Consider the following 12352-nt stretch of genomic DNA (forward strand, 5'->3'; position numbering starts at 1 on the left):
ACAATTGTCTACTTCAAATTTCTGCCACATCAACTTGACATTGTCCATCTCATCACGCATTAGAGATATTTTATGAGGAACGTTAATTTTGGCGATGTTGCATAATTTTTTTTTAACAATCCGTAGCTGCAATGGAAATGCTCCAAGTTAAACTCGCCTATAGACCGAAATATAAAGAAATGGTGCCCAGCAAGCTTATAAGACGAGAAGACAAACCTTCATGGACCGACAAGGAACTCAAAAGTAGTTATTACAGAGTCGTAAAATCATTGAAAATTCAGTTGAAGTACGGTTTGCAGATATATAAAGATCTATTTTCATTTTTCATCCCAGTATTCTCCAGAGTATTTCAACACAGATTAACAGGAGATTTAAACAATTCAACATAAAAATCACATTTCACGTCAACAAGGGTCACTGCGAAAACAACACTTCACCTCTAACAAGAATGATATTATCATTGTTAGCTTCTTTTCCTCATTGTGCTAGCTTCTTTTCACTTGTCTTGCTCCGAAAGGGTGATAACAAAGAGAAATGGCGAGAAGCTGTAGCAAAATTTACAAAAATAAAGAAATAAAATAAGATCCTGACTTCATTTCCGTTCAAGAATTAAACTTAACAGGTATCACAAGCTTACACTTCTGCGAAGCATTGCTAGCAGTGGGTGTTCCATCTTGTGAGATTAGATTCTTCAATGTATGAACTGACAAAAAAAAAAAAAAGAGTTAAATTGAAGTTCAGTGATGAAACTATTAAAATTCTGCATGATCAGGACAAAGTCGACTGAATGTGTCAGATATACTTCACCCCTGTTTGGTTTCACTAAAAATAAAATTTTTAGTAGATTTTGATCAAAGTTAACGAAATGTGTGGTTAAAAAGTTGATAAAAGTTGTGGACATCATAAAATATGTTGTTGAAAATGAGTTCGAGGATAAATGAGTTTTAGAAATTGGGGGGCCAAACAAGGGCTTAATCTGTATTGTAACAACTTGCAGAATTTGTTTGATCCTGGAATCTCAACAGTACCCTACTTTGAAGAAAATGAAATATTATACAAGACTTTCAGCTCTAAAATCTATAAACTGGAGGACTGAGTCAATTTCAATAGAATGCTTGATGAGCACAAATGACAAACATTTAGAAGGTCATGGCAGACAACAGAAAGTAAGGTGATATTTTGATGGTTTTATCATGAAGAACTAATCGTCGAAATAATAATTTATTTTCAGAATATTGAGAAATACTACAGAATGAGGCATTTGGAAAAAAGCAATTTGGTGCAACTAATGCTTAAGATTAAATGCATACCATCTTTGCAACACTAAAAGACCTTGCTTATGCTAATTAAATGAGGTAATTGTTTGAGATTAAGCAGAACCATGCATTATTTATTTTATTGGAATGAAGTTTAAAAGGTAGATAAATGGGCATCACCTTCACTCGAAGAAGCAGTACGTCCTCCAATATCGTCCTGCTCAAAACTTGTGCTGTCTGATTCAACACTTCGATCTAGAGCAGTTAAAGAATTATTCTTCTTTCCAAACATTAAAAGCCGTCTAAGACCTTTTGATTCCTTTACTCGAGTCTTTTCAGAAGTTTCTGGATTCTTGCCTACCCTGAGGATTTTAACATCAGGAACATGTGCACTGGTAGTTTGTTCAACTCTTGACATCAATTCTGAGCTTGCCGTAGGTGCATTACCGTACTCTGAGTTTCCAGTGCAAGGGTCTTCTATGGAGGAGACACGAGCATATGGGGCCTGATAAGGTTTTTCAGCAGAGATGGTGTTTGCTGCACCAGAAGGGTCATCTGAATAATCTTTCTTCACCTTGTATCATAGTATAATATATCAGTAAACCAGATATAACATAGTTTTTTGTACATGTAGCATAGTGTGTACGGTTGTACTTCTAAATTATTCAATTGAATTGTAATTACATAGATCTATATTCATCATAGAAAGTCAGCTACTTCCTCACAAGTTTTATTCCATGTTTGATGGAATGGAGCATCTCATTTTTTGTCATAAATGAAGGGGCATATCATGAAAATTAATTGTCATATCTCTAAGTATCCCTCTACGAACTCCCACTTGCTGAACAAAGCCTAAGGAAAACCAGTAACATGCTCAACAAGTGTTAATTAACATCAATTTTAAACTTAGTATGCATGTCTATTCCATTGAAAGTATATTTCCCTTCTTCAGAACCTATATTAGAGTTAAGCAAAATCAATATGAATGATGTGAGAAAGAAAATATAAAACATGCAGAAAGTTGAATAATATATTCTAATCTACAGTAAAATAATTTTCAGCTTACGATAAACACAAGAATTCTCAATTTTGAATATTCTACCTCGTAAGAATGTGATTGATTTTGGTCTTCACTGGGTAGGGGATCTCTATCAACTCCATCCATGGGTGAAGATACTGTATGTATGGCAGCAAATGCAGTTATCATGCCACTTTTCTCTCCAGTGTCATGACTATCATTATGTTGACACTGTAGCCCCATCTTTTCTTCTGATGAATGTAAAATAGGAATAGATGGCTTCTCATACTCGAGCATCACAACAGTTTTCTCAACTATTGGGTTGTCCTCTACATCACTATGATATGTAGTATCCGGATCATTTACAGATACTTCAACATTTTCAGAAGATTCAGTAGGCTTTATTCCATTCAATTTATGTGTTCCCTTTACTGCTGATTTGTTATGACCTATATTTAAAGGTGATTTTGTTGTTTTAATCTTCAGTTCAGGTAGAGTTGCAGCCTTAGTTTTATCAAGGTTAACGATAGCAGATATTTTGTTCCTCTCAGGCCCTTCAGAAAGCTTTCGCTTTGAAGCTACTTCAGCACTTCGTACATTCATTGAAGTAACAGGGTTTCGCTTTGAAGCTACTTCAGCACTTCGTACATTCATTGAAGTAACAGGGTGGTTGCTGATTTTTTTGGGCTCTGATAATCTCCTGATCCGTGCCATGGAAGCCTTTGAATCAAGTGTAACAATATTGTTTTCTCTTTTCGGCTCAGACAATGATGATGCTGACCTACTCAACGTATCCCCTGCCAACTGGCTACTGTCACTTGATTTATTGGCTTTAGCAGATTTTCGTGACTCGCTGGATCCAAGTGAAGTTCTGACTTTGGATCTCTGCAAGGGTGATGATAAGCCAGGTTCTGAATCACTGAACTTTGATCCATTAGCAATTGGAGAAAGTTTTGTAGGAAATGCCTTTGTTTGCGGTGAGAGTACCGAAAACTTCACAGATGTGGAGCTGCCTCTCACTGCAATTCTCTTTTGCCTCTCCAGCTTTAATGCTTCAAGGCGCTTTTGTTCTGCCTCTTCCTGTAGAGAAATGAGCTTTAGAACATCGAAGTTTATAGGAGTAAAAAGGAATCCAAAACATGAATACTTAAATATGACATGTCTAGTAATCCCGAAAGAAGTACTGAGAAGGAAAACAATAACTTTGATGAGGAACGAGTTTACATAGTCATGTTGGTTATTGCAAAGCATCTATACTATATCTACTTAGTCAAGTGTGCTCAAGAGTATCAAAGAAACAAGAGGCTAGATGTACCTTCTCTTTCTTAATTTTCTGGAGATCAGCTTTGTAGGATCTTAACCTCTCCGCACGTGCACGTGCATCCTCTAAAGTACTTGTCTTTGGTAATTTCCCCTTCCTTAGAGGTCCTCCAGTTCTTTTCTTATCTGAAGAATCCAAAGGAACCTTTGACCTCTTATCCTTCTCAGATTTCCTTGACCCTCCCTTGACGTTGATTTCTTTTTTTTCCCTTTTCTCCTTTGAACTAGAATCTTCACCTTCACCATAAACCTGCATTTCATAATCAAGAGCAGGGTCATATCCAAATGAACTCTTTTCAGTCCTGCGTTCCGGCATCAGGCTCAAATCAACAGGCTCATAATTGACTTGGTTCCTAATTCCATCAGAAATGCTATCCGACTTTTGATGCTTTGATTGATACTCAGAATCCATATTAATAGCAGTTCTATCTCCTACTCCAACTTGATCTATTGACATTGACCCAAATGGTACTATAAATGTTTCATCAGCCAGACCATGTGATAATTCTCTATCCATCTTATTGAGGGAACCCTCAAAACCTTCCACAGCTAGTGGATCTGATGAATTCCCAAAATTTAATTGGTTTTCTCGATTGCCTATTATAAAATCATCATTTGCTCCCCTAGATAAAATCTTCCTCCCATTTGTTTCTGTAAATTGCATATTAATTTCATCATCCCGTCCAAGAAAATCATTATCCCCTCTCGAGAATAGAACCTCATCACGTGATCCTCTAGTCCGTTGAGACATACTTCCACTGATTCTGTGTATATCAATCATCCTAGTGTCTTGTATTTCACCTGGATCACGTCCACCACGAGCCAACGGATCATTGCCTGCAGCATTTACTCGTCTTTTTATTTTAACATCTTTTTCCATAGCAAAAATTCCCTCATTGGCAGTACGAGTACCTTCATTAGTTCCTCTGAGTAAACAATTTTGAAATGCTTGCCAGTCTCCATCACCTGTTTCCCTAACAAACGCAGATTTATCATTTAGATATGACTCATCTGTGAACTTAAGACAGCTCCCTTTTCTTCTGGAAGATCTCGAACTATTCTTATGTACTACATCGTCATCACCAGCCTTAAAATCTTCATTTCCTGTGTCTGTTTCAGAATCAGAAGCTGAGATTGATTCACTATCAGATTTCTTCGCTTTAGAAGTGATGTAATTAATGTTTCGAATGACAACCATGCCTGATTGCTTTTTACTCAATCGTCCACCCTTTTTATGTGGTTCCCGACTGTGTGAAACTTCCTCATTAATCTCCATATCATCCTGTGATCTTGTTCTGTCCGTCTCCCATATTTCTGACTCAGTTTTGGTACTCCTATCATCATTTGGATGTCTCATCTGTCCTGTTTGATGATAATACTCCATGGGTGGGTGAGGTGGCTGATATAAAGGGCTATTCCCAGTGTAAGTCTGATAGTATGGCATTCCTTGGACAGGGTATGCCTGGAAAACTGGTGCGGCACCAGGTGCAGGATGTACAGGCCATGGAGGAAACATTATATGAGGAAACTGTCCTTGAGAATATTCTGGTTGACCAGTTGGCACTGAGTGATCTACTGAAAACATAAATGAATAATGAAAAAATGAAATTATAGGGGGGGAGAGAGGGGGGGGAACAATTTTAAACAATGTATGAATTTGAAGACTTGTCAGGCCCTATAAATTTTGTCACACTACAACCTATCATACACCTAAGATTCACAACAGATGGACACACGTACTAGTCTAGGATTGAGGCGTGAAGATTAACAATAAAGATAAGACTAACAACTATAGATTTGATATATCATGAGCAATTGTCTTGTCAGGTTTGCTGTGCAGAGTGCTCTATTTTTGTTGCTAATTTCTTTCTGAATGTCAAGGTGGTGGACTAGTTATCTCACAAGCATAAAATCAGCATCTCAAGATCAACAAACACTTCAACCCCTCCAAAAATGGCCTCTCTATCACACAGTCGAACCCCGACAATGAATAGTATTTCAGAGAGATTATACGGGAATATCAGTTCATAAGAATTTTTATAATATCCAAAGAAATTCATTGTTTGCCATACATTTAGTCGTCTACTTTAAATATAGTAAATAAGATAATTCAAACACATGGGAATATAGTTGGGAAGGTAAGATGAAATCTTTAGTGAGTCGGGGGGAATTTTCCTATAATCACTTAAAACAACAATAAAGTGCATCATGAAGTCCAGGATAAATTATATATGTATTTAGCATACAATTGAATTTCTAACACAGCAATTTAAGGGCAGCACATCCTCCTGAGCAACCTGGTTACTGAGGTCTGGTCTCTCCACCTATAATTCCCCTGAAGATCCATCCCAAGAAACTGTGATTAATTTTGTTCTTGTTCATAATTAAATACCCAAACTAGATGAAAATTTCTGAGAAACAGGTTTCAAATAGATTTTCTACCAAAGCCCATTTAGTAAGAAATTTAAGGTGCAAGGCTCTATAGAATTGACTTGTTAGGCACCAAAATTAAACAAATTGTCTACACCATGCCTCATTCACGTGTAATGGAAAGCAAAGACAACATTTTCAACCAATACAAAGGATATGAATAATGAAGGGTCGAAAAATAATATGAAGGTGTTTAATTTTGGAAAAGCCAAACACAATGATAGGGAAGATATTTTTTATTAAGCACCTCAGCAAGACTTATCTCTCACCTGCATTAACGTCTGATCCTGATTTACCATAATTCTCTGAAGCCAATTCGCAATTGGAGTCATTATACGTGTTGGCTACACCAGAAAGAACAACACCAGATGTATTCATTGCAGATAAGTCCGACTGAGTAGATGTAGCTTCTGCTGCTTCAATTTCAAGCCATTGCCCATTTTCATGCTTTCTCTTCCAAAGATGCATGAACCTCGAGCATGCTTCCCTGTCATATGGATATAGGTCATTACTCTGCTAATTTTCTAGAAATAAAAATTCCTTCAGGTTATCAATAGCACTTGTACAACCTTTTGGGAAGGACAGGGACATAACAAGAATTTTGAGCTTACAATAAACGTGAGGCTCCAAAGCATTCAGAAAATGACACAAGTGGTGCCATTTGATCAATATCAAATCCTGCAGCTACAGCACGTGCAAAGGCCATGCCTTGTTCTTTACGTAGAACTGCCTTACGGGCCTCAAGGACTTTCAAAAGCTGGACTCTGTTACAACAGGTAAACAAAAAATTAACATATTAAGCTAGCGTATGAAAGTTAGCTGCTACAACACAATGTTTAAAATACATATAGAAGAGAACAATCACCAAAATATTAATGTTCACGAGTAAGTCATTAGATATTAGAATTCCTAATATATCGAGTCATTAGATATTAGAATTCCTAATATATCGTTCTTTCTCTTTCTGAAACTACGTTGTACGTCACTTAAAATAGGAAACTAACTTGCCTATGCTCAAGAACACTGTTGATGATTTTAAGACAATCGCAAAAAATGATAAACAAATCAGATTCGAGGGTCACTAATACTATTAGAGATATGACTCCTTCCAAACAACCTTCCTATCACTCCACACATGCAAATGGAAGGGCACAATGGTATGAAATGACCATTCTAAATAATTAAATATGCCAGTTTAAATGTTACTTCAAATGGGTAATCAAGCAAGCATCTAGAAGCTATTTTGCAAAAATATGCAGATAGGAGTTGTCTATAAGCAGCCAGAAGAAACAAAATGCCAATAAGAAGAAACACTCATAACTGAGAAAAATGCTTTCTTCTTTTTTCTTTTCTTTTCTTTCCTTTCCTTTTTTTTTTTCTCTTTATTGTTGTTGAAGATGGGGTCTTCCTTCTTTATTGTTGCTGAAGGTGGCAAGGGGGGTGTATCAGGGAGTTTCTTTTGTATTTGAGTTAAATTGAATCCTATATAATAAAGCACTACATGACTCTGGAAGTGGGTTCAACAGTCCAGGGTCTATCTATAACCTTGAGAATATGGAGGTCAGATCCCTTCCCTTCTTAAATAGGGGTCAAGCATTTCCCAATACAAATACACAATAAAGATAAAAATGCATTTCAAATTGGTCTATGCTGGATGGACACGGATTGGACACCAACACACAAAATTATGCCAAAAAAGTAAGACATACACACTGTAGATACATCCATTAAAATTTACATTTCATATCATTATCTCTATACTTTTCTATTTTCAAACAAATTAATACTCTTTTTCAGCTTTGATTTTGAATCTTAAAAGTTGAATGATTGAACTTTGCAAAGTAATTATTTGTGGTATTAGGATAATTTTGAGTTGTAGTTCTAGTGCTAATGAAACAAATATATTCATGTACCAAAAAGTGTATACAGTAGATACAAAACAAATACTACATGTCATTCGATGATTTTTTTTCCATAATTACTGTTTAGCAGTACATTTCAACCAATTAAAATATAAACTATTAAGGATCTCTACATGCTACCAAAAGGTAGATTTGTACCAACCAATGAGATGAATTGGATGGTGAATGCTTTCTTTGTTTATTTTTTGAAGTATCACCTGCTTTAACGCTACTTACAATTTTAAACATACATTTTGGAGCCACTCATGACTCATGGCATTTCATCAGGACTAAATTTTGAAATTTTCAAACAAACATTTTTCCATGTCTCTCAGATGTCAGAGAATTTTATAAACATGAAATACAGGACATCAAATAGTTTGTCCGACGCGTGTTTGAGACATGTCAGGAATGTGTCTCGAGTGTCAAAAATTAAAATGTAACTCTAAAAATGACATGTCATGTGGCATGTTAGACAATTATCCTGGTATTTCATATGATTGTTAGCCCTGGTTTGGTGGGAATTAAAATAAGATTTTTAGAAGATTTTAATAAAAGTCGATGAAATATGTGGTTGAAAAGTTTTGGATCCCATAAAATGTGGTTAAAATTAATTGTTGACTTTGACATAGATTAAAATTTAGATTAAAATATTTACCAAAAAAGTGCTTAGAAAAAGTGTTAAGCTATGAAGATACCCCCTAGGAGGAGTTTTTGTGCTTAACATAAATTTGTATATGTTTCAACATCCAAGCATTCATATAGAGGAAAAAAAATTTAACAACAAATTGATAGATATTAGAATAACATATTGCCCTATTTGAGCCCCATTATCTCAAAATGCACTTTCCCTCAAACTAATTTTCACATTCTTCCAATAAAATAATTTACATAAATCCAAAACTTTTTCCTCGTTAACCGCACAATATCAAAAAAATCACTATTACAAAACTCATATTTTTTGTTAAAAATGGAGCTCTCAAAAAAAAACTATTACAAGACTCATTTTTTGTTAAAAGTGGAGCTCAAACGGGGGCATTGTTATGTGGTTTCTGTAAATTATACTAAGGAAGAAATATAAAATAACCACAGTGCAAAGCTATGTATTACGTCAGGTCAATCTTAAACTGTAAAGTACGCCATATGACCTCTGCCAAAAATTGCCCCATTTCAATAATGTCTTACTTTTCATGACAAATGATGCACAACTTCTAGCTCAAATGATCTCAGTTGACACGAAGAATAAAGGAGTGCAATACAAACTTAAGTAATGCCACGAGAAGCATGTGAATTAGCATAGGAAAATCAACGATGGGTTTTACAGTGCATACTTAGAATTCCCCTCCTCCAAGCATGACCCATTTGCTTCAGGTGGTTGTGCCCCAGGCTGTCAGTAAAATGAGGCAGAGAGTGAACATATAATCCAGTGCAACAAATGAAGAAAATACTGAATGCCTAGTCACCTTGTAAAGGACAATCGCTTTTTCGTCACCACCATCAGGCAAAGATTTCTTACCTGTGGAAAATTTTCGGTGTTAACACTGTTATCATTTACCAGTATTATGTTTTACTTGATGGGAAAATTTTGGAAAAAAATAATATTCACAAATATGCAGACATAAGGGAGGAGCAAATAAACAAACTGAGATAGGCAGAAAGAAAGGGTGAAGCTAAATGTTGTGTAATAGAAACCTCTAAAGATTGTATATCCCTTCTCAAGCAAGTAAACAAATATGAAAACAATTTTTTTGTACATAAAACATGAAGATATACAAATGTGCTCATTCCAATACCTTCGCAGCTGCCTAAAGGCTTTCCTTCATGGTTTTCTACCTGTTAAACGTACATAATACATTAAAAGAAAAATCATAAAACTGGTGTTGATTAAGTACAAAGAAGAAATTATTGCAGTGCTTTTACAACGCTGTGCCCATTATCATTGCTGCTTTGTAAGGCAATCGCCTCCTCGAGCTGTAAGATCTCAGATTCTATGGTGTGCACACGCTCCAATATTTCTGGAGTGCTCACAAATCGAACAAACCTATTAATGCAGCATTTGTATTAGAATCTTTCATCTGGTATTGCGAAAGGAAAAGAAAATACCAAGCAATGCCCCTCACAGCAAAAACATTCATGATGGAAAAGCTTTAATCTTTTACAGGGATTCTATAAGTTAAAAAAACTATCCTATATAACAGGCAAAGAATACAGCTGAGCTATGTGGTGCTATTAAATGCATTTAGATTATTGATACAAGGAAGTCCCCATAGAAGTATTAGCAATGCAAGTTATTTTGATTGTAGGAATCTAATTCAGTTTAATTGCAAATTCAGCAACAGTTAGAGGATATACATAAAGGGCTGGCTTTTTTCCTCATAAGCACATCTCAGGCATGTATTTGCATAAAAGTTTTGTCTTTTGAGCAAAATGGCACAGAAGATGGTCTTTTGGAATGAGATTGCTCTACTCTGATAAAAGATATGTTGGATTTATTTCATGCAACAGTGTTAAAAAAGTGCCAGCTTAAGAGTGCAGCTCTGCACTGCACTCGATCTTATTGTTTGACGGATGAACACTAATATTAAATGAACTGTTCCAACTTTGTGCTTTCTTAGAAAGCTTCCAAATAATATTGTCCAAAAGTTCTCCTACAGGATAGAAAGGGATATATCAGTTGTCAAGTTGACTAGAAACAGCAATTCTTAATCCAAAGATCAACATAGCAATCAATGTTATGAAAACTTGAATATATCTACCAGAAACATTTTGTAGCATCATTAGAAATTATTGACTTAATGTAATCAGTGAAAAGGCACAAATGTCATCATTTTTCCATCATTCTAAATCACGTCTCCTCCTTTAAAGGAAGAATTTAGATTATCTTCCTCAAAAGGAAGACTAAATTCCAGCAAGTCAATAAGATGTTACATGAAAAAATGAGCAAACTGTGTTACATTGACTACAAACATGCCACCAAGATTCAAGAAGAACATCAAATTGCCATACAAACCTTTCCAGAGTGGCCTTTGTAAACCATGTTGTGTCACCGTCAGTTTCCGGTTCAAGTAAAATTGAATAACCACCCTTAGCAACCTGGTCTTGAGCAACCTTTAGGTGGGCTAGAAAAGGATTTAGCAATCCTGATGCAATTTTCTCTTTTTTGTCATTTGCTAAGATAAACAAGTCACACCTGAAAATTAAAAGACCATGAGCTTTGCATCACAACTACACTATCAACATGAAAGGATAAGTGCTCAAGCATAGAGCGGTAATATTTTAAGAACAATTCCTTAAAGAAATAAAAGAAAGAAGAGGAAACTAAGAGATATTAAGTACTCATTTTTTATACAATAATAGCACCTCGAAATTCCTTACATTTTAAGTTAATGGCTCACCAATACAACAATATCAATTTTCAACATATCAACAAAAATTCAAATAATTGGACATCTCACATTTTTATAGTTGAACTCCATGAAATACAATTTGGTATTAGAAATCCCCAGGAAATTGAAGCGGTACTTACCATATCAAAAGGAATAGAACCAACAAGGATCGTACATCGTAAATGTACAAATACATTCCAAAATTTCCGGAAAGCAAAAGACAGAAAGCTTTATTAACTAAACAGCCAAAAACTAAGTAACGTCCACTTAAAACTGGCTTGCAAGGGGAGAGTGCCCACAAGGAGGAGGGACTTCAACTCAAATGATTAAAAACAAAACCATATGCGAACAAACACACAAAAGGTCGCATAAATACTGCAATAATCCATCAGCAAACAAAAAAATAGAACGAAGCTGAAGTATTTCAAAAAAAAAGTATAAATTATACCGAGTTCGAGTTGGAGTGAGCTGAAAAACAGCAGAACTAAGCCGAGTATTCGACTTCATTTTTCATCAAATGACTTCAAACACTAGTGCTTCAGATCTCAAGAAATAACAATTCATAAAATTAACTTCAATTCTTCTTCAACATTTACGTATTATAATAAAAAGGGAAGAGAAAAAAGAGGGCATCAATATTAGTAGTGTAAGAGCTCTGTGCTGTGAGAAGCTTTCTACTCAGAGCCCGTGATAATGTGTGCATATATATACCACACAGCAATGGTGTATACACTGTATATATATGTAGAGAGAGAGAGAGAGAGAGAGAGTGTGTGTGTGAGCGTCTTCTTAGAAAGAGAGCGAGAGAGTGGACCAGAGAGGATGGGGGAGACAGAAATATCTGTAATTGATTCGACGCCGAATATCGCCTGAGGTAATTAGAGGAGAAATGAAGGGTAGTTCTGGGATTTCATTTCTCAAAAGTTGAATATAATTAGGAAGAAAAGTTAAAAAGAAATGGAAAAATAATTATTAAGGACAAACTAGAGTAATAAAATGTACAGCTTGCTTGGCATACCCTTTTTTTTTTTTTTTTTTTTT

The 12352-nt window shown here is 35.4% G+C and overlaps 1 protein-coding gene across 5 annotated transcripts; it reads right to left on the reverse strand.

Annotated features, from left to right (window-relative positions):
* Nucleotides 1–200: 200 nt before the first annotated feature.
* Nucleotides 201–12103, reverse strand: LOC111369482 (COP1-interacting protein 7). Of its 5 annotated transcripts, XM_022991004.1 has the most exons (14): nucleotides 11760–12103; nucleotides 10936–11115; nucleotides 9846–9966; nucleotides 9719–9758; nucleotides 9389–9441; nucleotides 9248–9312; nucleotides 6636–6788; nucleotides 6294–6511; nucleotides 3590–5169; nucleotides 2923–3354; nucleotides 2359–2871; nucleotides 1437–1830; nucleotides 638–703; nucleotides 201–545 (listed from the first exon to the last, which is right to left on the reverse strand). In XM_022991004.1, exons 1-14 carry the CDS (start codon nucleotides 11816–11818, stop codon nucleotides 478–480), a joined length of 3942 nt encoding a protein of 1313 aa, XP_022846772.1. In that variant the 5' UTR covers nucleotides 11819–12103; the 3' UTR covers nucleotides 201–477. The 5 variants fall into 5 exon arrangements, with proteins under 5 accessions (XP_022846772.1, XP_022846770.1, XP_022846769.1 ...); XM_022991002.1 differs by having other exon boundaries at nucleotides 2359–3354; nucleotides 3590–5166; nucleotides 9257–9312; XM_022991001.1 differs by having other exon boundaries at nucleotides 2359–3354; nucleotides 9257–9312.
* Nucleotides 12104–12352: the final 249 nt, after the last annotated feature.

This window comes from Olea europaea, chromosome 20, assembly GCF_002742605.1.
Source record: "Olea europaea var. sylvestris chromosome 20, O_europaea_v1, whole genome shotgun sequence".
Lineage (NCBI taxonomy): Eukaryota > Viridiplantae > Streptophyta > Magnoliopsida > Lamiales > Oleaceae > Olea > Olea europaea.

What these genes read in the sequence shown, in the direction of transcription:
- LOC111369482 (XM_022990999.1), bottom strand. Translation starts at nt 11,818, where the DNA reads ATGAAGTCGAATACTCGGCTTAGTTCTGCTGTTTTTCAGCTCACTCCA. An exon ending in GGGAATTCTAAGTATGCACT is followed by an intron (nt 6,789 to 9,247) that starts GTAAAACCCATC and finishes CTGTTGTAACAG; the next exon opens with AGTCCAGCTTTTGAAAGTCC. An exon ending in TAGCAATGCTTCGCAGAAGT is followed by an intron (nt 546 to 637) that starts GTAAGCTTGTGA and finishes ATTTTGCTACAG; the next exon opens with CTTCTCGCCATTTCTCTTTG.